Source organism: Scleropages formosus, chromosome 19, assembly GCF_900964775.1.
Source record: "Scleropages formosus chromosome 19, fSclFor1.1, whole genome shotgun sequence".
Lineage (NCBI taxonomy): Eukaryota > Metazoa > Chordata > Actinopteri > Osteoglossiformes > Osteoglossidae > Scleropages > Scleropages formosus.
This window is the reverse complement of record NC_041824.1, coordinates 10,365,363-10,392,133: the sequence shown is the minus strand read 5'-3', so window position 1 is coordinate 10,392,133 and position 26,771 is coordinate 10,365,363. Positions and strand designations below refer to the sequence as shown.

The window sequence follows — 26,771 nt, the reverse complement described above, 5'->3', positions numbered from 1 at the left end:
AAAAGCATAAGCTAAATGAATAACTGTAATTGTAAATTGGGGCAGCATGGTGGCACAGCAAGTAGTGCTGCTGTCTCACAGCCCCTGGGTGGTGCAAGAGAATGTGGGTTGGATCCCTGCTCATTCTGTGTGGAGTTTGCATGTTCTCCCCATGTCTGCGTGGGTTTTCTTCCACAGTGCAAAGACATGCTGCTCATGTTTACCTGCAGTGTCAGTGATAGTGTTCTGCTGATGTATGGATGAGTGATCCAGTGTAAGTAGTCTATCTAGTAGTGTAAATCGCCTTGGTGAATAAGGTGTGTGGGTTGACGACACTACATAGAGTAAATAAATGTAAATCTGCTGTGTGTGCTGACAGGAGAGGAAAGGAAGTGTTTCCTAATGAGAGATTCTGGACTGAGCACAGCTGTCCATCGACATACAGGGAGAGGGACAGTGATGTGGGGGTGAGAGACAAGAGAGGGAGGGCAAGAGGGAGAGAGATGGAACGGGTGAGTGGGAATGTGCCAGAGATGATTTCACTGAGCTGTGAGGCAGGGTCAGTAGGGCGCAGAGCTCTGGGAGGAATGCGGTAATGCCGCCGCCGCTGCTGTAGTCTCGATCCTCATCCACCTCCGTCCGCTTCCTCGCAAGAGCACTGATGTTTCCGCATCTGAGCACCCAAGGTCCGTCGTGTAAGCATGAAGTGTGTTTCGGAGAATGTGTTTGCCGGTCTAATCGCATTGTCATTTAGTGAAATGGGGAAAAACTTCATAGGAGGCTGTGATGTCTTAGGATGAGTTTTTCAGTTTCTAGCCTCAAATTCATGCACCTGGCGGCGCTTAAACGTACACACATGCGCTGCAGTCATGTAGCCACTACAACTGGAACTGATTGCATAATACTTCACATTTATTATTAATCTCCCCATCATGCTTAAAAATGTGAGGATATTAGGTTACTGAGTAACAGTTTTAAGTAGGATTCATCGGGAAAGTGCTCCGGAAAGCATTTGGGCTTCTATTGCCCAGGAAAGCAAATCTCTAACGGTGCTATGAAATGTAGGCAATGTCCATAGTGTGGTGGAGGGCAGTTAGGGCTCCATGGGGGGTTTTGGGGTATTCATTGCTGGGGCCTGTTGGAGGAGGTGAGGTGACACATTGGTAGGGAAGGCAAGGGCTGCGTTTAGCTGTGGTGTGAATCAGATTGAGTGGGTTTGACTGGGAGAGGTGGTGCAGGATTGTAGGGTGCATCTGTAAATTTATTTCCTGATCACAGCTTTTCAATGATCAGCGTGGGCTGAACTAAAACAGTATGCTTCCTTGGGGGTTTGTTCCTGGTCTGTCAGGGTTGACGTTGCAGTTATTTAACAGGCACCATCACGGTGTTGTGCTGTCCCCCTCGGGCAAGGAATATGGTAGAAACTGCAAAAATGTAGAACTGCAGGTTTATGTTGATGCTTCACAACTAGAAATAACCACAAGCAAGATGCGATGCAGTTAATCTCAGTATGGGGGGGGCAGGAGGTAGTGCAGAGATTAGAGCTGTTGAGTTGCACTCGATGGATCCAGGTTTCAGTCTCATTTCCTGCTGTAATACTCTTAAGTAAAGTACAGTACTAAAGTAAGAGCATAAGAGTAGAAATTACCCAGCTGTGTACTGTAAATTGGCTAAGTCATTGTAAATAGCTTAACATTCAGTGCTCTTTGAAAATATGTGGATTCTGTAGGGGTGGTCATTTTTCTTCTATAAAATATTAAGATGAATAAGTGATGACTTGCACACCCGATTCTACTTACCTACTTGGTTTAACCAGTGCAACTTGGGGTTCACTTATTTTTGCCCCTGCACTACTTCCATGTTTCCACTACACACATGATTTCCTCTAAAGCAACATATGGATTTGGTCATTACACACCTATTATGCCAGATGAGAATGACTGGTTATGATCAAGTAATGTTGTGGTAAAACTAAGGGACACAAGGACTTCCAGTACTTTCAAGCAGCACTGTAAGTCACTGTAGAAAAGTCAGTTCAATGAAATTGTCAGACGGAGGAGGGACTCGTGTTGTTGCACCCTTGCAGAAGGTATTTTACATCGCTGTGCTGTTTGAATTATTTCACATTTTTCCCCTCTAAATTCCTCAATGCTACTATAGCCAGGTCTCTTGCTGTAAGTGTAGAGTGTATCTGCAAAGCGAGTCTTAATTGGTGGGTCTAGTGCCCCTGGATTCTGACAGAGACTCTCATCTCAGTTTTAAAGGCCTAATATGGATGCGGGGGCAGGCAGACGCAGTAGGACAGCTGGCTGGTTCATGGTGGGAAATCCAGGCTGCAGGGGGTGGTGGGAGGAAGGTACTCGGTGAAGGACACAGTCCGGGTAGCCGACGTACACCATAAATGCACAGAGAAACTCGATGCCGGTGGAGCTGTGATGTTTACAGCACACCAAATGGCATCTGAGGTGATAAATTCTAAGAATAATAATAAAGAAGTGCCCCTGGTCCTGTGGTGTCAGTGTTATTGTCATTCATTATGTGGTTGTTCAGGTTTCACTTACTGTTAAATCAACTGTTACTTCTGTACCTGATGGCGATTCTGCATTTTCTGGAGCCCCATAGGAATGCGGAGGCTCCTGGTTTGCGAGCTGGTGAGGGCAGGTCAGGACCTGAGGAGAGGGTTAAGTGAGGTCAGTACCCTCAGGAGGGCCAGGAAAGGTGGCTGTCTGAGGGGAAGGGCAGGGCAGGTATACTTTGCAGATGAGGAATAGGTCAGGTTTGTGCCTTCAGGAAGGGCAAGGAAGGTTGGTATCAGCTAAGAAGAAGGCAGATCAGGTCAGTATCTGAGGGGAGGCCTGGGGCACGTTGGTACTGTGGCCAGAGAGTGGGGCGGATGAGACTTTGCTTGTGTTCCACTCCATCCTCAAAGGTGGTGCTAGTTGTGTGGTGGTGAGGTTCACATCCTCCACAGAAGCCCTTCCTCCAGTTATTGGCCTAGTTACAGGACAGCAGTGGTCACCAACTGTGGACAGAGTGCCTCATCTCCCAGTGGCCTTTCTTACTGCCTCCGCATGTCTTCAGGGTTCTGTCAGTGGAACGAAAGCATCAGCATGTCAGGTCTTCATGTTTTCCTCATTCTGTCACCAGGTTGTGGCTCGCCTGCTGCGACTCATCGAAAGGCGAGTGGGATGTACAGCTCATGAGCAGCGCCAACTCTTGATGAACCTATTCTGATGATTTATTTAAGTTTATACCGCTTCCTGATGTGAGGTTGTACTGCTATCCTGGTCTTCTCACACAGCCTCCTCAGGGCACTTCAGGAATGTCCAGATTGTCTAAATGCAAAGTAAACATAATAATTAATATCAAAAGGAAAAACATCAAGATTTCAGTGAACTTTTAATTCCACACACACACACACACACACGGTTCCCCGTGACCCCGTAAGGGACAAGCGGTTCTGAAAAACTTTTAATTCCATTTTTTAAAATGCTTTGCTCTGGTTGTTATTCTGCCCCAATGTCAGACATTTGTTTGTGTTCCAGCCTCACTGTACATTTCAAATGTATTCCTTTAACTGACACTTTTCTCCAAAACAACTTACAATGTTTAGCTGCTTACAATTATTTACTGACTTACACAGCTGGGTAGTTTTTACTGTAGCAATTCAGGGTATGTATCTTGTTCAAGGGTACTATAACTGGAGGTGAGACTTGAACCCGCAACCTTTGGGGCCAAGGCAATAGCTTTAACCACTACTGTACTGGCTGTCTCTGTATTTATGTGTAATGATGTGTTTGTTGGAAATGTTACATTATATTGTTGACAAATGGCTTGTTTATGCTGCTGAATGTGGGGGTGTGGTGGCGCAGTGGGTTGGACCACAGTTCTGCTCTCTAGTGGGTCTGGGGTTCGAGTCCCGCTTGGGGTGCCTTGCGACGGACTGGCGTCCTGTCCTGGGTGTGTCCCCTTCCCCTCTGGCCTTACGCCCTTTGTTCCCGGGTAGGCTCTGGTTCCCTGCAACCCTGTATGGGACAAGCGGTTCTGGAAGTGTGTGTGTGTGTGTGTGTGTGTGTGTGTGTGTGTGTGTGTGTGTGTGTGTGTGTGTGTGTGCGCGCACCGCTGAATGTTTACTCAGGTTCTACTAGTCTGTTCTTCAGGATACTGCTGTACTTCTCCTTTTGGCAGTTAAACTGGTGCCCTTCTTGTCATCAACATGTTCCTCCTGATTACCGACCGGCTGGTCATCTGTAGAAAGAATCAAATTAATGCAAGAGCAGCCCGCGAGTCCAAGCAGTGCTGGAAGGTTTTGCTTTTTTTTTTTTTTTTTTTTTGCTTGCATGCGATTGTGCCAACCTGAAAAGCGATCAGTTCCTTTAAACAAGTTAGCACAGCTCACATGACCACCTCCTACCCCACCTTAAACCGCCATCCGATCTGTACTGAGGCAAGAGATCATGTTCCGTCGGACGGAAACTGAAGACTCCAGGGGGCATCAGGGCCGCTGTCGCTCTGATGGCGTCCAGAGGCCAGCCTATGAAGTGGGACAGTAATGATCATGGCTGCCCAGGCCTCTATGCAAGGATGCCTGACTTGGTGCTTGTCTGAAGGGGTCTTTCTGACCACAACGTCTCCAAATTAGAGCTTTGTAGGACCCCCAGGTGACACAGCTCTCTGACTGAGAATGCCTCCACTGAGCAGGCGAACAACGTGACTTCAGTGAGAGTAGCACGGAAGTACAGTAATTTTCTTCTGTTGCTGCCAGGGGGTCGATAGTTTCCGCTGATGATGATGAAATAGATTCTGAGGCCAGGAGTGTGTTTGTTTCCTACACCCTAACTGGTCATTTGTCCAAGTGTTGAGAATGTAGTTTATGATGCATTGCACAGGATTTAGCTCTACCAATGACATGCCCCTTTAAGGGGTCTGCTATCTGAACATCCTTATTTATGAATGGCTGAGGATAACCTGGGTGACAGCTAAGAGTCAAATCAGTGCTCCTCTCATTCTTGGCTCAGGTACGGAGCTTGAAGCTGGAGCACGAGGTGGAGAAGAACAAGATCCTCTCCGAGGCCCTGCAGACCCTTGCAACCGAGCACCACGAACTGGAGCAGTCAATCGTGAAGGGCTCCCCACCCCAGTGCGCACTCAGCGAGGATGAGTTCTATGATGCCGTCTCTGGTGAGCATGAGTGGGGGAGACAGATGGCAGGAGAGGTGGGAGAGACAGCGTTCGCTGAAGTTCAAAGTCCACCACAATGTTCCTTTAATGGTCAGTTTTTGACTTTTGTAATAAAAGAACCTTCTCAATTCATCAGATACTTGCACATCTAATGCAGCATTACAAATGCTCATACATGTTTTTTAGGAGGCTTGGGTTGTTTGGATTAGATTTACAGTACCAGTCAAAATCTGAGTGCACCTGATCCCCCTGGGAAATACCTGTATGGGTGAACTGGACAGATGAATGGAAGCAAAGCTACCCACAAGTGTCCTCCATCTCTGGGAAGACATGACACCTCATTTTCTGCACAGACTTGTTAACCTTATGTCAAATTTGAAAAAGGTACTTTCCAGAGGATGTTCTCAAACTCTTGAATGGCACTGTGTTTTTAGGAGGCTCATGTATTTCCCCAGGTGTTTGTGTGATGCAATTTCGCAAAGCTTTTGTTGGGAAATCCATTCCTTCCTTTGTAGTTAAGGGAATGCAGTCTCGCTGTGGATAATGACAAAGGGTTTTGCTCTTCTTTCTTTGTGGGGTGTTACAGCATGAGTGAACAAGAACTCCCTTGGCAACATTAGCATGATTTCAGCCTTAGCTAAGGGTATGGTGAAGAAACGCTTAGTTATCGTTTTCGGAAGCTCTTGTTGTTAAAGGGTACTCTTGCTGAGGTAAGGAGAGCTCTGGTTACAGGAGCATCCAACTTCTCCGTTCTCAGCATCACACATGGCGATATTTTGTGTAACGGCCACCTTTTTGCAGTCCCCCGTTGTACTGGAGACTTCCCAGACTTGTGTTCCTATTAGCTGTCACTAGCCATGTCACTCAGGTGAGGTGTGTCACTGAATCCTAAATCAATGTTTATTGTAGGGTTTTTGCCCCCCTCCTTTTTTTTAATTGCCTCCAATTAACCAGTTTGTTGTAGTAAAAGACAGTGTTCGAGATATATTCCAATTTGGTAGAATCACCTGGCTGGAGGAGTAATCAGGTTTTTTGTTTTCTAGCTGAGTCACTTAACTGCTTTGATGGTTCAAAGAAGTCCCAGACTTGAGTCTCACAACGCAGGGAAGAATCGGTGTGTCATCATTCATTCACATTAGGGCATTAAATGAATGAGAGATTTCTGCTTCATTTCTCCAAAAATGTACTGTGAATGCCCTTGGGATTTTTCCTGATCAAATGTTTTTAAAAAAAAAAATTTAAATTTAACAATGCAATGCATTGTAACCACCTGTTATCAGGTCTGAGCATTAGTTCTTCTAATAATTAGTCTTTACATAGTTCTCATGTTCTTTGATTATTGTGATGAGCATTTTGTCACTGGAATTGTTGCAGTTAAATCTGGCTGATGCTTTTGTCCAAAACAGCTTAAAATGTTGCGTTTGCATACTAACGTACTTTTCGTTATCTTATTTTCATAGTATGGTCATTTTTACTGGAGCAAATTAGGGTAATAATCTTATTTCATGGTGCTGTAGCAGAAGGTGGGATTCGAACCCAGGTCTTTCTATTTCATATAGATAGCTCTGACCATTACGCTACCTGCCGAGTTGTTGATGAAATGGCTGGTTAGCTCAAGGATGCTGGGCCACACAGTAAAATGTCACTCTATCCTCAGATCAGGTTTCCCCAGGCAGGCAGGCGGGACTGAGGGGTGTATAGTGTTGGGTGGGGCTGCCAGGTGAGTCTGCTCCTCCAGGGAAACGTTTGCAGTCCCTGCAGGCTCCTTACATTGACATGCTGCCTCCCACTCATGGCCAGCAGAGTCTGATTCGGAGCACTCCGTGAGCGGGTTCGAAACTGTGACCACTCACTCCTGCGAAGAGGAGTCCATCCAGTTCATCAGCGGTCGCAGCAGCCCTGTCAGCATGTCGCAGGGGGAGGAGAGCCGCTCCCTTCCAGAGGTCCAGTCCAACGGGATCGGGAAGCACAGGTGAGTGGACTTGCGCCTGACACCGTGCACGCACATGCACACGTGCACGCACACACAGAGCCACTTCTGCAGGTTAGTGTGTTTCGGCAGGTGAGTTGTATGGGGAATCATGAAAACAAGCAGTGGCTTGAAAGAGTGCTGGATCAGGATTCCTGTTCGTTGACTGACCTGTTTGTAGAATTCCTCCTATGGCCCCCAGTTGCTAAGAGGCTGTGGAGTTGCTATAAGGTTTATGTCACATGGGACCACAGGGGGCTGCACTGAGCAGGGAGCATTGTTTTCCTGGGATCCACTGAACCATCAACAGCGCGTCTGTATCCTGATCTGCCAGCGGGTATCACGTCTCTGGTGTCAGTGTCGCTCCTGTCCTCATGCAGATGGCTGTCCCTTTACCTCCTCCTCTGCCTCTCGCCCATCCCAAGCTTTCGTCGGTTTCGGACCCCAAGCTGTTCAAGCCCAGTCTTTGGCCCCCCTCACCTGGACAGCAGTGGTTGAGTTCAGAGGAACCCTTGTCACTGGTCCCAAACTGCCACATATCTTGTTTAATTTCTCTGTGGCTGACAACCTTTCGCAAAGCCTGAATAATTTACAGCACCTCTGTGCCTGAGGTTAAGAGGAGAGGAGTCCTCAAAATGAAACTGCCCTCTGCAGAAGGTATGAAACTTTGATGAAGTTCCAGTGTAATATAGTAATTCTTGTAATTAAGTAGTGTCCTGTGCTGAGTGATGCTCATGTGCAGTGTTGTGTTCTGTTGGAGGAAACCCGGCCTCCAAAGGGACACGGCTCTTCTCAGGTGGATCACTGTCATTCTAGTTAACTTGAAGAACCTTCACATCTGTTTGAGGGTGTTTTTTGACCTCCCATAATCACTGTGCCATTAAGACACATCTCACTGTTGGGAGGCTGATAGGTACATGGTGGAGCAATATTTCCAGTGATGGTTGTCCCAACAAGCAGCAGTTAAAGAAATCTTTTCAGGAAGCCATTAATTTTTCATAGACTTCTCCCGAAAGGCCTTTCATGTCAAAGCTTGTGTGCATGAAAAGATTGAGGAGGCATCTGATAGGCCATTTTCAGCTGCCAACCCTTGCTATGATGGTTCCCTTTATGCAGCTGAGACTGAAGCACAAATTGGTGCCACACCAGCTCAGAAACACGGTCACGTGACGGAGCTGCCTGACTTATTGCTTCTTTGTATATTAAAGAAGCCAAAACACTGAAGCTCAACTGCTGTCAATGAAACCTTGGAGCACACGCAAGGCAGCTTGTATTTCTGGGTCTCATTTCTGAAACACAAGGGCTGTGTGTGTGTGTGTGTGTGTGTGTGTGTGTGTGTGTGTTTTCGTGCGCGCGGACACACCTATCACCTGTGTGAATGTGGGCATGTTTATGCCACGTTCTGCTTCGTTAGTCGCAGGTATTAATGGCATTCATTTTTAATGTAGTCTAGGAGAATTGTGTTAACGCTACAATAAATCCTAGAGATCTGTGACATATAAATTGCACTCATGTAAAATCTCATAATAAGAAAAAATACAAGGTGTGCAGGAAACACACTTTTAAATTGTTCTTAAAACTATTCCCTACGGAGTTTCTTTGAAAAATTTCATGTAAAGACTTTTCTAATGCAGATGCCATGTGTGCAGTGCTGTTTAAAAGTATGTAAGCCCTACAGGGTTGGTCATTCTTGTCTAAAGTATTAACATAAATTAATAAATATTACATCTTAAACTAGTAAAATGAATAAATGATGACTTACACATCTGATTCTACCTACTTTGTTTAACCAGTGCAACTTGGGGTTCACTTATTTTTGCACCCACACTACCTTGTTTCTGCTACACACATGATTTCCTGTAAAGCAGCATATGGAATTGGTCATTATGTTCCTATTATGTCACATGAGAATGACTGGTTCTGATTAAATAACAATTTCACGGTAAAACTAAGGGACCCAATGGCTTCACATACTTTCAGGCAGTGCTGTATACATCTGAGGTTCTTGGAAATGTAATCCCCACGTCTCCCGGGAGTTACTGTATATTAGCTGTATGTTTCTTACAAATTTTTGAAGATATATTCTCCACCTTTGATTTTTAGTTGTATTTTCTTCACTATTCTGTTCTCTAAAATGTATCTGTTGCACAGCAGAAGTGACCAACATTTCTTTGTCCAGCTATTGTCTGGCTGCAAAATGAGCTCAGACATAATTATTAGAAAGGAGTGTTGGAAGGTCTTCATTCAACTCACTTCCATGGTGTTTATAGCTCACCTTTGGTGTTACTCAGTGTGGGGGTCACTAAGATGAGAAGGAGGAATGTTGCATACGTTAAGAGAACGACTCAGTAGACAACTGGAATTCTGTAGGGCTTTGTGGAGACTGACTTTTTATTTTCAGTCTTTCTAAGGTTGCTTAAAGTTAATGAATGTAGTTTTTTTTTTTTTTTTTTTTTTTTAATTAGCTATGACTACAAGCAGTGCTTTTATTGAACATTACCCATAAATAGAGGCACATTTGCTTTATTAAGCTTTTTTTGATTGTGTAAATGATAAAATTGAAAGTGGTCTGGCAGACACGACATCGGTGTGTAATAAATCAGTCTATGGCATTGACTGAGAGGCTAGATGAAGTAATTTATAGGAAAAAAAAGTATTGTGTCATACTGTGTGTGCTCTGAGTCCAGGTTTTGTGCTTCTGGGATATGGCACACTGCTGCACTGTTATTTATACAGTTATTTATTACTCTTATTTATAGTATATACTTATACTGAGTATTTTTTATTTTTTATGGCTTTGTTTTTACAGGACCTAACTTGTTAATAATAGTAATGAATTGTATTATTCAGCTTTCGTTGATTGTTATGCAAAAATGGAGTTAGAAATACACTGAAGACCCATTGTCTTTCAACTAATATACAGTATATATGTAAAATGCATTAAAATTGATTTTAACTATACTCTGATCTCTGAAATCTGATATTCTGTGTGAACCTCATGCACTCAGTTTCTTATAGCAAAAGTAGCAGTGATCCTATTAAATATTGACGTTACTGAATTTGAATATATTAATGAATTTGTGTGTAATGTTGTTTGAGCTAATCATTGTGTACAGCCTGTGTATTTGCCAACTGTGTTCTACGGTTTGGGAGACCAGCTTGCTGATGTGAGTGTGGTACTCGGAAAAGCAAGGTGTAGCTGTTACTGGGAGCACGGTTGATCTCCATGTAAATATCTCACTGTTGTTATCTCTATTGCAGGACAAGCCTCCCAGCTCCTATGTTCTCAAGGAATGACTTCAGCATTTGGAGCATCCTAAAGAAATGCATTGGAATGGTGAGGGATCAGAGTAAAGTAATTGAAAATGCAGTATACTTCTCGCATCAGTTTCTGTATTGTGTCAGAGTTCCTGGAATAATGTCATGTCTTGCTGTGAATGCAGGATTTCATTTGGTCCTGGTATAGTCTTACCCACAGCTGTGGTTTATGTCAGGGAGCATGGCTGATCTAATACTTGTTCATGCTCTCTTGTAGGAGCTCTCCAAGATCACCATGCCAGTCATCTTCAATGAGCCCCTCAGCTTTCTGCAGCGCCTCACTGAGTACATGGAGCACACGTACCTCCTCCATCAAGCTAACAGCTCCTCTGACTCCATGGAGAGGATGAAGGTAGCCAGCCCCTGGAGGCTTACTAGTTGGGGAGCTATTCATGGCCTCACATGCCTCATTTGCAACTGTGGCCTAACTCAGCGCTGCCCCGTGTCCACAGTGCGTGGCTGCCTTTGCTGTATCTGCTGTGGCCTCGCAGTGGGAGAGGACAGGCAAGCCCTTCAATCCGCTGTTGGGGGAGACCTACGAGCTGGTCAGGTAAGGGCTTCTAGTTCTACAGTTATCCCACTCACACAGTTGGCATGAGAAGTGGTTCAGTTATGACCAGGAGTTAAACCTGTGTCTGTAACAAATGACTCACTTGACCCCTGATGTAGGATTAGTGCCTTGACATATTTTCAGTGATTGAAGGAGCCAGTCCAGGACTTGCGCTTACGGTTTTGGTTCAGCCAGGGGGTTATGTGACTGCTGGAATCATGTCCCCTGCTCCTGTGGATGTTGTGTGTTGTTGTTTTGTTTTTTTTTTTTTTTTTTTAAATCCTCTGGAGAGCAGTACCGGGGCCTTTGTAAAACCTGAAGGAAGGCAAAAAAATAGAGCAACTCGTGGTGCAGGTCAAAGGATAGGTTTTTTTGTGAGTAGAGGGGTACTACAAGGCCTGTGTTTGTGTGTGTATATGTACATTTACTTATTTAGCTGATGCTTTTCTCCAAAGTGACTTAGTGTTAATCTACTTACAAGTATTTACCCATTTTCACAGCTGGGTAATTTTATTGGAGCAATTTAGGGTAAGTACCTTTATCAAGGGTACAACAGATGGAGGTGGGAACCAGCAACCTTTAGGTCCAAAGGCAGGAGCTCTAACCACTACACTCCCAGCTGCCCTTAATGTAAGATCTTTGTATTCTCGTCATCCGTCAGGGAGGACTTGGGTTTCCGGCTGGTTTCGGAGCAGGTCAGCCATCACCCCCCAGTGAGTGCCTTCCATGCTGAGGGCCTGAAGGCTGACTTTGTGTTCCATGGTTCCATCTACCCCAAGCTCAAGTTCTGGGGCAAGAGTGTAGAAGCTGAGCCCAAAGGGACCATAACGCTAGAGCTGCCCAGGTGAGCCTGTTCATCTCTCCCAAATGCTCATTTATCAGATTACTATTTTCCTCAAGGTCAAGTGACTTGCCAGTGGTGGCAAGAGCAAGTGTCCGGCTTTAATTGAATGTCAAGTTCCTGTACAGAATACAGAGATGTAAATCAGGAAGGTTCTTAAACACACAACACCTTTCAGAAAGTACCAGAAAACTTCTGCTGAGCTGTGCTTTGAATTGATTTGTGATCACATGACTCACTCAGTTACTCCAACGGTGATTTGTCTCCCCGGCTCCATTCCATGCATTATGTTATAAGATCCTGTGTAATTTTAAACCCCACCTTTTGGCAGGTACAATGAAGCGTACACATGGACAAACCCTACCTGCTGTGTTCACAACATCATAGTGGGCCAGCTGTGGATTGAACAGTACGGCAACGTGGAGATAATCAACCACAAGTAAGTGAGACAGTGCTCCTGTCTGAGAGCTGTGGGAAAACAGCACTTCAAAGAACACTCACCCTTGGTAATAATTATATTAACAGAGGTTTGGAGAACTCCGTGTTAGCTGCACTATTCTGTTGAAGATAGGAACATGCATGAGTGGAATTTAAGCATGTCAAGAACAAGAAAGACTCTCTTCCCATTCAACATAGAGACTGGAATGCAATTAATCTTTGTATAACTGGACTGATATGCGGAGAAGGGTTCCGGTCATGCAATTGACCAGTCATTTTAATTTATTATTATTATTTCCTCTCCCCTCTTTCCCCCAGGAAATTGTTTTACTGACTCATCATTGTACTACTAGGGAGAAGTGTTGCTGATTTAAATGAGGGAGGCATACAATGGAAAGAGAACTTCTTTCAACATTTATGTATTGCGTGCGTGCGTGCGTGCGTGCGTGCGTGTTTCAACCAAAACAAGGGGGTATACCCTGGATGGGATGTCATTTCATCCCAGGGTAGCCACACAGTCACTCACTACTGGCAATTTAACGTCATCAGTTCACCTGGACTGTGCTTGGGAAGCAGAGCACCCTGAGGAAACCCACGCGCGCACACACAAGGAGAACGAGCAAAATTCACACAGACTAAGCAGGGATCGAACTCGTGTTCTCTGGCTCCACCCAGGCCCTATGAGGCAGCAGCATTACTAGCAGCTACACCTTACCACCCTGGGAAATTTTTAAAAATTTTCTGATGCTCTTGAGTGTGCAGTCATCATAATCTGTGGTCACATGAGCTTCAATTCTAGACAGAGGTTAAGAATAGAAATGAAACACTGCAGAAAACTGCATTTAAATGTTTTGTTTTATTTATTGTTTTTATAGAACGGGGGAAAGATGCTGTTTGAATTTCAAACCATGCGGTCTTTTCGGAAAAGAATTGCACAAAGTCGAGGGCTACATTTTTGATAAGAGGTAAGCGCTTTATCACTTGGCAAACAAATGTTTCCCATTTGTAAAATCAGCACTGCTTAGATTAGCCTTAGAGCCTCGCTGATCAGCAGAAAAGTTAGTTTGGTCTGAAGCTGTGCTGTGTTGGCAGGTGTTATTGATCATTATTTTTTTCCCCTGAGTGTGTGGTCCAACAAGCTCTGGAAGAGAAACAACGCCTGGTTTTGCAGTGTGACAAAATCAGCCTCTGTGTTTTTGTTGTCGCAGCAAAAAAAAGGTCTGTGCACTTTATGGCAAGTGGACCGAGTGCATGTACATCGTGGACCCCGCAACCTTCGATGCCCACAAGAAGAACGACAGGAAGAACACAGAGGAAAAGAAAGGCAACAAACAAGTATGTGTTGCTTATAGCCCGTTGCCCCACACAGTGCCAGTGCAAACCCAGGGAAGCTCCCTTTAAATTAAATTCATGTTGATTTTAAAAGCTGGTTTCAACAAAATAGTAATAATCCTAAACACAATAATCCTTGCGTCTGTGATGGTGATAGCGATTGATATTTGTATCTGCTACTGCAGAAATGTGTGTTTAGCAGAGACTTTATTGTTTACAGTATATGGCTTATAAGTCTGTTCTGAGTACAAAATACACGTAGTAACATGTTTCAAAGAAGCTAAGTCAATGGTGTTGGAGAGCAACCACACAGGTCTCTGGCAGAAATCTAATTATAGTACTGCAAAGTTCTCAGCCATGAGTGGAGATAACATAGCCAGAGAGTAATTTTCATTTCAGGCCATCAACAACCCTCTGCACTGTAGGACACACTCTACTTCCTTGCAGTCACTTACATTTATTCACTTAACTGATGCATTTCTTCAAAGCAGCTTACAATACTTTACCCATTTATACAGCTGGGTAATTTTACTGGAACAATTTAGATAGAGTAAGTAGCTTGCTCAAGGGTACTGCAGACATCTGTAAGATTCAAACCAGCAACCTTCAGGTTCAAAGGCAGTAGCTCTAATCCCTATGCTGTCAGCTGCCCCCGGGAAACTTCCTTGTAAACTTCCTGTCTGTATTTGTTCCAGGGCACTGAGGAGCCTGAGGAAATGCCCCTTCCAGATGCTGAGACAGTGCTGATGATCCCAGGCAGCCAGTTACTGTGGAGGATAGCCCCCAGGCCGGAGAACTCTGCCCAGGTTTGAGCTGGATAGAGAGAGACTGTCCTGGGACGTGCTACTCTTCATCCCTGAAGCTTCCTGATGAATTTATCTTCCATATCTTTACAGATGTACAGTTTCACCTCCTTTGCCATGCAGCTCAATGAGTTGGATAAGGAGATGGAGGCCGTCATACCCAAGACAGATTCCCGATTAAGACCAGATATCCGGGCAATGGAGAATGGAGATATAGGTGCTGCACTGTGATATTAGCATGGGTGTGCTCATGATTTTGACTTGCGTGTCCCAGTTCTTCACTTCTTATATTTTGTAAAATAGAAGTAGGTATTTACAGCTGTGTAACTGGTTTCCTGCTTTCCAAGCCCTGGTCATGTGTTGGACTTTTGTCTTTTACATTTTTGGCATTCGTTAGATCTGGCCAGCGAAGAGAAGAAGAGGTTGGAAGAGAAGCAACGGGCGACTCGCAAAATGCGCTCAAGGTCCGATGAGGAGTGGAAGACCAGGTCAGTGAAGACGCAGAGTCTTCCAGAGTTCTGACTCCACAGTTTTATTTATTCTAACCAAAGACAGACATGCTATAGCCCACACAAAAGCATCCATGTGTGTTGTACTCAAAAATGTGCATTAGCCTAGCAAATTGTTTGTGCTCATTTCATTGCTGCTGCCTTGTGTTGACGCTTATCTTGCTCTTGCTTCTGCTAACACGTTGCCTCTTTTTCTCCTTTTTCTCCCTCCCCTCCTGTATTGCCCTTTGTTTTGCTGAGAAGAAACCCTGCTCTCGGCCCCAGGTTTGAGTTGCTTTCCGCTGACACGCTGTGCTTTGGCTTACCTGAGGTTGAACTTAGTGTTTCGGCACCACCTGCAGGACTGCTTCTTGAGCAGCTGTAGACTTAGTTGCACAAAAAGTTTTTGCTTTTGACCAGGTCTCAAAAGACCCTCTAGGGTGCGCACACACACACACGCACACACACACACACACACACACACACACACACACACACACACACACACACACACACACACATATATATATATTTTCTGAACCGCTTGTCCCATACGGGGTCGCGGGGAACCGGAGCCTACCCGGCAACACAGGGCGTAAGGCCGGAGGGGGAGGGGACACACCCAGGACGGGACGCCAGTCCATCACAAGGCACCCCAAGCGGGACCCGAACCCCAGACCCACCAGAGAGCAGGACCCGGTCCAACCCACTGCGCCACCGCACCCCACCCCCTAGGCAATTCAAGCAAAAAACAAACATAAATTATATGAGAGAATATAGGTAGTCCTAGAGGGTCACATTGAGTATTAAGCCCTGCATATGCTTATTAAGTTGTACTTTCCAAGGTATTTTGTTTGCAACATAGCTACAACACACATTGAAGTAGTAGTTCTGTATCAAGCCTTTAATAGCTTTATCACATGGCCTAACATGCTAATGACTTTGCAGAAGTTACATAGAAGGGCAGGGCTCAGCACCCCCATCCCTACATGTGTGTACGTGTGCTCAGTTAGAGTGCATTTGTCATGTTCTGTTGTCTGTTGCCATGTTCTGCTGGCTGTTATAGTTAAATGAAAGCACCAGGAAGGTAACATCAGCCTTAGGGAATGTGACTTCAGCGGTGCCCTACCCCTTTTAAAAATTCTATGCTGCTGTTGTCTCCTTGTCCGAGTGTGTGCGATCAGAGGTGGGACAGGTGCATTGCACGCATTGACAGCAAAGTGTGTTTTCATACACCACAGGTGGTTCCACCAGGGACCCAACCCACACAACGGCTCCCAGGACTGGCTATACTCTGGCGGATACTGGGACAGGAACTACTCTCAGCTGCCTGATATTTATTAATCGCCGTTGGCCCTGAAGTGGAAACTCTCAGCTTAAAGCAATTCACTTGTATTTTTTTTTTTTTTTTTTGATTTTGGTGTCCTTGTTGTGGTTGTTGTTTTTGTTGCTGCTGTTTACTGCCGTTTTGTAGGACTCTCACATTTTTTCCAGGACTGGCCTTTACACATGAATAACATTGCACCAATTGTACTTTTTTTAATGTGTGTCCTACTTTGACATGTATTGAAGAAATATATTTTGTTTTATATGTAAACTTTTTCCCCACAATACTATTTTCTCATGTGGGTACCAATGTCAGAGCATCTAATGTGTGGACTATGAATAGCCTCATTTTTTTCTGATCCCAGGGGAGAACCATACCTGGCCCATTACAAAAATAATTATGCACATTGACATTGTTTATTGCTTCTTTATGCCTTTATAATTGGCTACCCAGTTTTTAATACTTTGCACTATGTTGTCTTAAGTTTTCTGTTCTGTTAACACAGTTTCTTGAGGTAAATGATCTTTTGTGTTTTGTTTCTTTCCTCAGGACTTTATATTGTTTCTGGTAACCTGTCTAAGAAAGTGTACAGCTGTTTTATGTAAAGAATATTATTTTATGCATTACTGTCTCAGCTAAATGAAGTATATATTTAATCGGATGTCACCGGTGAGCTTGTACACACAGGTAACTTGTTCAGAAGATGCACATTTGTCGTATTCATGAGGTGGGACACTTGGGTTGAGTTGGCTGGAGAACCTTTTTTTTTTTTTTTTTTCCTGCACATCAGTTGCCCACGTAATACCTTTATGCTGGACAAGATTTCCACTAACATGGTGCTCTGAATGTGAGAATGCACCCAGCCGTTTGTTCCCATTTCGCTGTCTGCTTGGTCACAGCAGTGACGGGCAGTGGTGGTGGGGCCTTAGGCGTGCTCTCACCTCAGTGATCTTCTCAGGACATACATTCAGCAGCATTCAGTCCAAGGCAATACTAGTGATGGAATGAACGTCTCAGTATTTCAGGAATTTCGCTTTCTGAAGTGTGTCGCTAAAGTCCACCTTGTGTGGTTAATATTAAAAGAGGCTTTAGTCTAACCGTTGGGCAATTGACCAGGAAGAGAATGAAAATTGCGATTGTCTGCTGGAAGAGTCACGTGTTGGGTTTTCCCCCCCCCCCCCCCCTCTTCTTTTGGCGGACTAAACCGGGATGTGCAAGAATGTGACTCCAGGAATCTGGGAAACTTTTTCATTCTTCATACCTTATTCGTCAAAGTGTGAACAGCAGCGCGTTCAACTCGCAGCGATTATGCACAGCAAGGAGAGAGACTTTGGACTGAACGCACGGCAGCGTCTTCGCCGGGTCACACTAGCATTCCTCTACCCTGTGTGACCATACTTTAAAGCTAGTCCTCGTGGACATTTTCAGCGTATTGTGCTGAAGCAGATGAGCCCAAGTGCTCTTTAACGATGTGGTTTTATCTAGTGTTGAACTTTTGTGTATACTGACCTGAATACAGAATTTCTAATGCTGCTAAATAAAGGCATATAATTATACCGGATCGGTGCATCGCCTCTCATTTCCTCTTGCGTTTGAAAGTCACAGGAATGCATGTTAGTGGAAAAAGTGTTTTTCCTGCAACCTGTATTTTTTTTTTTTTTTTTTTCCCCCTTCATGCTTTATATTCAACAGCTTTCACACACTGCTTATAATACAATTTTGGATTCCCCCCCAAAATGCTACAGACAAAAGTCCTTAGTGGTTGTGCTGTAGTGTGATGCAGACTCATAGTATGAAGACTTCTCTTATATGATGAGTGCTCTATTGATGAGAATTTGGATTTCGGAACAGATGTAGTTAGTACCATAAAATTTGCCTAATGAGATGTCCTCTTCAACTTACCTTGGAAGACTACAAATTTTGTATTTTTTTTTTTTTTTTTTTTTTTTTTTTTTTTTTTTTTTGTTGTTGTTGCATTCATTAATTTAGCTGATGGGTTTTTTTTTTTTTTTTTTTCCTCTCCCCAAAGCTACTTAGTGTCTAACTACTTACATTTACCCATTTATGTAGCAGAGTAATTTTACTGGAGCATTTTTTCAGTAAGTACCTTGCTCAATAATTGAAGGAACAAGGAGAAGAGGAAGACCCGCAACGAGATGGCTCGATACGTTGACAAGAACAACGGGGACAACACTGGAAGAGCTTGCCAAACTAGCACAAAACCGATTTCTTTTTAGATCTTTAATTCAAGTCGCCATGATTTGAACCCAAGTCGATTCCACTTAACTAACCTTGCTCAAGGGTGCTACGGTAAATTTTAATTCCGAATATGAGCCTTGCCGACATCAAGCTCCATGCACAGTGAGCAGCCCCTCCCCCCACACAAGCCGCAACTTCTGGACTTCTCAGTTCTCACAAGCCTCTGTGCCCACAGTCTTGGGCACCTCCAAAATCTGGTGACTTTGGGGCCAAAAGGAAATTTTTTTTTTTTTTTAAAGCTAGAAGTTGAAAAGGTGAAGGAAGGCTTTCAGTAAGAAGTGATAAAAGGCATGAATTCTATGGAAAGCCAATGTCATTATGCATACCTTAGGGCCATTTGATTTACTGTCTATAACACATTATACTTTGCAGATGGGAGATATGAGTATTGCAAGTGTTTACAATAAGTCCACAAATTCCTGTTGGGTAGTATCATAATAAATACAATGGGGAAAAGTGGTAGTGTAGTGGTTAGTGCTGTTGTCTTTGGATCCAAAGGTTGCAGGTTTGATTCCCACCTTTAGCTGTAGGACCCTTGATCAAGGTACTTATCCTAAATTGCTCCAGTAAAGTTACCCCGCTGTAAAAATGGGTAAGTAATTGTAAATACCTTAACATTATTATTTTCTTTGGAGAAAAGCATCAGCTAAATGAGTAAATATAACATCATGGTAGCTGCCACTGTCCTGAGTTGAGCTCAGGAAGCCTGGGCAGTTCCCGTGGGCACGTCCTTTACTGGCAGTACAGTACAGTAGATGGTGATGCGACATTGATGCACTGCCAAAGTTCGTTTTCACTGTTTCTTCTCACTTTCTGGGTCTTTGCTCATGAAGATGACTCTAATGGAACTCGTGATCTCTGCTCCCGCATGTCTGTCCTGAATTGAGAAGAGAAGCAGAGTTTCTTGCACTCGTTCAGAACTAATTGGCTGAGACTGTGAAACAAGATCTGCGACAGCAAGGAGCACCTCTTCGCAATCCTCGCAATGCACCAAAATACACACAAAGGGTTAGATGACTAGTCCTGTAACCTGGGTGGCGAAATTTGCACCATCTGACAATTGTGAGAACAACCAGAGAACAAACAAGGTATTATTTGCCATCAGAAACTCTGCTTGTTCTTCTCGAAATTAGCAGGGTTGCCATTTATTTTCCTGATGCGTCTTTCATGTTTAGGGAGATCGTGGATTTCTATGGAAAGACTTCTGCTGTGTGATTGAGGCGTAGCTAAGTAAGGAGTAATGATACTCAACTAGAGTGGATGGAAGTCACTTGCTGTGTATGAATATTATGTGTGTCAATATCTATATGGCACCCAGACAAGTTACAAAGTTTTAAATGGCGGAGAGGGGCGCTATGAGTTTATCAGAACCATGGACAGCACCAGGTAAGGAACATTAAAACAACACACACACACACACACACACACACACACACACACACACACACACACACACACACACACACTGTCTGAAACCACTTGTCCTGAGAAAGGTCATGGCGAACCGGAGCCTAACACAGTGCGCAGGGCCGAAGGAGGAGGGGACACACCCAGGACGGGACACCAGTCAACCGCAAGGCACCCCGAGCAGGACTCAAACCCCGGACCCACCAGTGACCGGGACCGAGTCAAACCCGCTGCCCCTCGCTTAAAACAACATAGTTTCAGCAAATTACAATAACTGTATAGCTGAGTATGTTTTGCAGCCTCAGATTTTGTCAAAGGTTCTTTCTCTCTGAAAGCTTACAGAAGCAAGTCATACATTTATCTGACACCTTTCCCCAACACAGCTTACTATTGTTTACCTCTTTATATAGCTGGGTGATTTTACTGGGGCAATTTAGGGTAAGGACCTTGCTCAAGGGTACTAAAGCTGGTGGGGGGATTTAAACCTACAAGTTCAGGCTCCAAAGGCAGCAGCTCTAACCATTACACTACTAGCTGTCTGTCTGGTTTTAATTAAATTACTGTAAATGGAGGGGCGCTATTGGGTCCCTGGTTGTGTCCCTCCAGCAGGATCCTCAGGGCGGGTGCTTTCTCCATCATCAGGGGCTGCGTACATTTCATTTACCACAATTTACTTTCATTCGTTTCGCAGACACTTTTCTCCAAAGCGACATACGATGATCACAATGTTTAGCTGACTCCTTTAGCCAACGTGACTTTACAGTGCAGGAAGCACTAGAGTAAACCTCCCAACGATCACTGATCCAGCTATACGTGGGAACTGTGTACTTGAACTCTGCTGTGAAGCTGAACCAACTGCCATGTGGGAATTATTACTTATGTCACAGGGCTGTACTACATAAAGGAAAGGAAACATGAAGGTTGTTCCACTTTGCGCTGGGTACACTTAAATTTGCTTAAATATATTGCATGGTACAACGACTATGCATAACTTGTAGAAAAAAGGTGGAGATGACACACACACACCCACCGGGGTCACGGTGAACCAGAGCCTAACCGGGAAACAGAGGGTGCGAGGCTGGAGCAGGAGGGGACACACCCAGGATAGGATGCCAGTCCATCACAAGGCACCCCAAGCAGGACTCGAACCCCAGATCCACCGGAGAGCAGGACTGTGGTCCAACCCACTGCGCCCCCATGGCAAAATGAAATCATAATAAAATATATACTGTATTTTAGACAAATGTTAATCACCTGCACTTCAGCATTTGTAATATATATTATATGTATAATTTGTAATAAATATATAGAAATATGTATATAGTTCACTTGCAAATACATATATAGATATACACCTTTTTTGTATTTGTGTCATGTCCAGTACAGTTAGTCCAATAATTTTCCAGAAATACCATTATGGCAGTAAGTACTTTTTATAGTGAATAAATTCTGTGTTATTTCCCAAGGTCTTAGCATCACAGAACACTTACAGTAAGGTTATGAGGAGTAAAATAATGGCATTCCTGCTTTAACTACAGTACAGCGTTAGTTACAGCGTAACTCGTCCAGATACACACCAGCTGCTGAGCTCATGATAATGCAAATATGTATTGCGGACAGTTTCATCATACTGGGGGGCACGGCTCCGGGGGCGAGCAGGCCTTACCTTATCCTTCACTACAATTCACCACATGTTAATGAAGAGCGTGAGCGAACCTGCGCTGCAGTAATAATCTGGCAGGAATGATTTTAAAACATCACTTTTTTCCACTCTCTAAGCCTAATTGGGAAAAGTTACATTTTTCTGCATGCAATGAGCGTAACAAATTACTCAGGTGGGGAACTTACTAAAACGTAAAAGGCAGCCTCCATACACACGGGAGGGGGGGGGAATGCAATTCATTATTCATGGCGCTCTTTGGCAAATCCAAAGTCCTCATTTGTTAAAAGAGGTAAATGATTTGGTTTTAGCTAGTATATAATAATATAGCTATGCATGATTTTGATTCTGGTGTATCAACACTTCTTTCATCTTTTTGTGACACTATAACTGGAACAGTGAGTTATTTGCTAAATCGCACAGAAATCAGTGCAAGTGTACTATATGCCACATGTCCATCAATTTGGGATTCAGAGCGGCTATAAATTTGAATTTCCACTGAATCCCCCCCAGGAATCAATAAAGTATCTATCTATCTATCTATCGATCTATCATCTATCTATCTATCGAAAGAATAATCATAGGTCACCTGTAAATATTTTTGGAAAAGCCAATGTGCCAATTGTTCAACTTGTTACGTCTATGACAGCCGATCATGTCCGTGTTCATCACAGGTATCTACGTCTCTGTCTTCTTTTCATGTGTGAGGTGTAACTGTGAACCTTGTAGTGTAATGGTTAGCGCTCCTTCCTTTGGGTCTGAAAGTTCCTGGTTCACATCTCACTGAGTGCGGTAGTACTCTCAAGCAAGGTATTTTCTGTATCTTACTCCACTGAAATCACTCAGCTGTATAAATGAGATAATAACTAGAAATAGTTTCACACTATGAGTTTCTCTGCTGAAATGCATCAGCTGAATGATTGAATTGAGATGTAATGTGCTCACGGTGCATGTTCTTGGGTCCTTTTCCCAACACATGTCACCCACACCCCCCCCCCATTCACTATCATTAGTCTCTTGCCATTTTCCAGGTTGTGGTGGTTCACACCCTATCCTTGACTGCTGCAGTGCATTCTGTTTGCTACAATTTTATTATCATGCACTTCGCATACACTCTTTATTATATTATGATTTGCTTTTGATTATTATATTATTATTACCTTTTGCCTTTAAATAATCCCTGAGACTTCTTTATTTGGGGGGGGGGCGTGGTGGTGCAGTGGGTTGGACCAGGTCCTGCTCTCCGGTGGGTCTGGGGTTCGGATCCCACTTGGGGTGCCTTGCAATGGACTGGCGTCCCGCCCTGGGTGTGTCCCCTCCAGCCCTTCGCCCTGAGCTGCCGGGTTAGGCTCCGGTTCCCAGCGACTCCATATGGGACAAGCGGTTCAGAAAGTGTGTGTGTGTGGGTGTGTGTGTGACTTCTTTATTGTATTGTTCACCATATGGTAAAGGGTTGAGGAGGGAAAACCTGGACAATCCATCACTGAACATCTGCACCCATCCTTCAGCAACTGCTGTGAAAATGTAACTCTTTCTTAGATCTACTCCTGATCTGCCTTCGCTTTCAACATTTTACCCAACAAGAAAGTAAATTGAAGGGAGCGACACATATCTATCAACGTTACATGCTAAATGAAGGAGATGCACACTGCTCTTGTGTTCATTATGCGTGTTCTACCACAGGTGTTCACGTGCACTTCCCTGCTGAGAAACAGATGCCTTAACCACACTGACACACGCAACCCAGGAATAAATTTTGGTAAAACAAACTGTAAGAGTGGGTGTTCTGCAGTATCTTCTGTCTTGTCATTACAGAGTTTGGGCCCCAAAATCATCCTGAGCTGTCATCCAAAAAATGATGTGGTCTATTTCAGATGACACTTGCTGGAGGGGACGTCACATTTTACACTGCTCTGACTAACAGAAACCCATCACTCACTTTTTTCCCTCTTGAGATTCCCTGCTTTCTATTAATAAAATTTGTAATCCTGTTCATTTATCAGGTCTTTAATTGTGAATTAAAAAAGCACTTTACCTATTTTTTCTATGTGTAATCAATGTAGAAAAAAACACAGATGAAGCAGCGTCGGTTTATTACGGGTGTTTTGAGTAGATGGTGTGTCAAGGAGCTCACCATTTCTGCAGACCAGTGGTTTAGTGATGTTTCTGTTTCACAGCAATCAAATGACAAAAACCCTGCAGGACTTTAAACTTGTTTCTATTCCTTCAATGTGATTTATTGGTCGGAGTCTTTCTGTCATGACACTGTTTCACTGCCAGGGGGCGGCATCTCCAAATAGAGGGGCATCTCAGCATGTAAGTGACGGTTTAAACCTGGGTGAGCTTTTCACCGTGGATAGCCTTACTATATCTCACACACACACACACATCTTCTGAAGCCGGAGCCTAACCCGGTAACACAGGGCATAAGGGTGGAGGGGGAGGGGAAACACCCAGGACGGGACACCAGTCCATCACAAGGCACCCCAAGCGGGACTCGAACCCCAGACCCACTGGAGAGCAGGACCCAGATTAACCCGCTGCACCACCGCACCCCCCTTATTATTATGTACGTTATTATTATTAAGAACATTATTTTTGGAAGCATTCTCACTTTACAGCTTTTTCCCCTAAGTGCCTAAAACTTTTGCATTTTTTTCTTATTTACTTATTATTTTTTTTTCCCATGTATAAATGTACCTCCAGAGAGCGAGAGAGGACCTGAAGAGCCAGCTCAAAGGGAAAAACAAGGTCCAAGAAATCGACACCTACCCCCTACCGGTCATGAGGTACCCAGCTGGTGTAGTGAGGTGGACAATGCAGGAAATAGAAGCTGCCAATATCAGGACCCGGAAACTCATCACGATGGATGGAGGATTCCACCGGAAGTCCAGCCGGAAGGAAGGGGGCCAGGGCTTAGTGAGTGTCAAGGCCAGTGTCTTGGATGAAACGCAGAACATCCAGAAATGCATCGGAGAAATGGCTCTTGGGATGTTAAGCCAATGCCTCTGACTGCACCAGACAGGGCAGATGGTTAAAGAATTAAGAGAAGTGCCATGGCTGGACAAGCTCCTCTATGGATTGTACTGATGGCATATAGCAGAGGTGGATGATATCCAGAAATCCTACCAGTGGCTGGAAAGGGATGCACTGAAGGACAGCACAGCACTAGGCTCTAAGCACCAGATCAACAGAAGGGGTCTACCATACCAGGCACGACCCAAGGTGCAGACTCTGTAAAGAGGCCCCAGAGTTAACACAAAGTATGGGTTGGCGCTCCCCAGGTCCGAGCGGAGGACATGGCAGAAGGTGGTTGAGAATGACACGGCTAAGATCCTGTGGGACTTCCAGATCCAGACCGACAAGCAAGTGCTGGTGAACCAACCAGACATCGTGGTGGTGGATAAAGGACAGAAGATGGCTGTGGGTATACAGTAGATGTATCAGTCCTGAATGACAGCTCTACCCAGAAGAAAGAGTAGGAGAAGCTGAAGAGATACCCGGGGCTGAGGGAGGAAGTGGAACGGATGTGCAAAGCGAAAGCCAAAGTGGTCCCAGCAATAGCGTGAGCCCTCGAGCGACGCCCAGGTTGGAAGAGCGGCTCCAGCAGATCCCAGGAGCAACACCAGAGCTCTTTTACATGCTTACTGCAAGAAATGAAAGCAAAGAAAAAATATTTACATTTGTAATATGTAAAATATACATTCTCACTGCAAGAAATTAGTTATATTATTATACAATATTATAAAATTTTAGGAATATATTTTGTAATATTATAAAATATGATATTTTTTCAGAACCGCTTGTCCCCTACGGGGTCGCGGAGCCTAACCCGGCAACACAGGGTGTAAGGCCGGAGGGGGAGGGGACACACCCAGGACGGGACGCCAGTCCGTCGCAAGGCACCCCAAGTGGGACTCGAACCCCAGACCCACTGGAGAGCAGGACCCGGTCCAACCCACCGCGCTCCCCAAAATATGATATTTTATATATAAAATAAATAAATGTAATGTAAATGAAACACTTTTTGAATTTTTTCTTTTAAATTTTATACAGCTTTTTCGCAAAGTTGTTCAGTGACTGGACTCTTTGCTGTAGTCTGATCTTTGTGGACATCTTTTCTGACCCTGCGCTGAACGAGGAGTCATCAACCGGCTGACCGGCATTTATCTGACAGCTTGCGTGACGTGTGATGCCCCCCGGCGCTGCCCGTCCCTCAGACTGCCATCGAGATCCCGCGTGTGTAACTGCCACTGTGGGCAGGTTTGGAACACGTTGCGTTAATTGACACACGCACTTGTACCCTGTCATCTGTGGCCTGCAATCTCTTGCGGAAAATAACAGTGATCGACACAAAGGAAAGGCGGCGTGTAACGGCTCCGCAAATCTCTGCTGATTCAGGCTGAACACACTCAAAGTGCGTGGGAAAGAAGGGCTTTAGACGCTAATATTGTTGAGTGATTGATTATTAATGTTAGTAATTCTTTATTATGGACCCTAGCAGGACGGGTCACCAGTGAGAGCTGCACTTTAATTTTAATTGTGTATCTCAGGGCTCTTTTCACCCTAAAAATAAAAAAAAAAATAATCAATTCGTTATACATACATAACTGCAACACACATATATATGTACATATTTACCAGCAGATATATACTTGCTAGGGAATGTACAAGCACAGCTAGTAGCACTGTGGTTAGAGCTGCTGGTAATGGATCCAAAGGTTGCAGGTTTGAATCCCACCTTGAGCAAGGTGTTTACCCTGAATCATTCCACTAAAGTTGCCCAGCTATATAAATGGGTAAATAATTGTAAATAGCCTTGGAGAAAACTGTTGTGTATATATATATATTTTTAATATTTATATTAAGGAAACCCTGTATGCAGTTAGTGGCAGGTTGGGCCAGGTCCTGCTCTCTGGCAGGTCTGGGGTTTGAGTCCTGCTGGGGGTGCCTTGCAATGGACTGGCATCCCATCCTGGGTGTGTCCCCTCCCCCTCCAGCCTTACACCCTGTGTTGCTGGATTAGGCTCTGGTTTGCTGTGACCCCACTTGGGATGAGTGGTTTCAACCTGTGTGTGTGTTTGTATGCAGCTACTCATGTGACGTACACTGCTCGTATGAGACAAACTGACTGTACTCAAGGATCATGTGTCTGTATCCAAATCTCTCCTTCCATTGGTGTAACACACTTTCTGTATTGTTCTCTGAGACACACATCA

The 26,771-nt window shown here is 44.3% G+C and overlaps 1 protein-coding gene across 4 annotated transcripts in view; it reads left to right on the top strand.

Annotated features, from left to right (window-relative positions):
- Positions 1-17,781, top strand: part of osbpl1a (oxysterol binding protein-like 1A) — a 37,612-nt gene extending 19,831 nt beyond the window's left edge. Inside the window, exons 16-29 of one of the 4 annotated variants that reach the window (XM_018748036.2) lie at positions 4,998-5,160; positions 6,964-7,132; positions 10,391-10,466; positions 10,665-10,799; positions 10,900-10,997; positions 11,659-11,841; positions 12,170-12,277; positions 13,152-13,241; positions 13,485-13,611; positions 14,304-14,414; positions 14,505-14,628; positions 14,809-14,899; positions 15,164-15,184; positions 16,141-17,781. In XM_018748036.2, the coding sequence (XP_018603552.2) occupies positions 4,998-5,160; positions 6,964-7,132; positions 10,391-10,466; positions 10,665-10,799; positions 10,900-10,997; positions 11,659-11,841; positions 12,170-12,277; positions 13,152-13,241; positions 13,485-13,611; positions 14,304-14,414; positions 14,505-14,628; positions 14,809-14,899; positions 15,164-15,184; positions 16,141-16,243 (1,599 nt within the window). In that variant the 3' untranslated portion in view covers positions 16,244-17,781. Of the gene's footprint in view, positions 1-4,997; positions 5,161-6,960; positions 7,133-10,390; positions 10,467-10,664; positions 10,800-10,899; positions 10,998-11,658; positions 11,842-12,169; positions 12,278-13,151; positions 13,242-13,484; positions 13,612-14,303; positions 14,415-14,504; positions 14,654-14,808; positions 14,900-15,163; positions 15,185-16,140 lie in introns of those variants that run through there. The other 3 variants (XM_018748027.2, XM_018748045.2, XM_018748054.2) reach the window with 3 other exon arrangements.
- Positions 17,782-26,771: the final 8,990 nt, after the last annotated feature.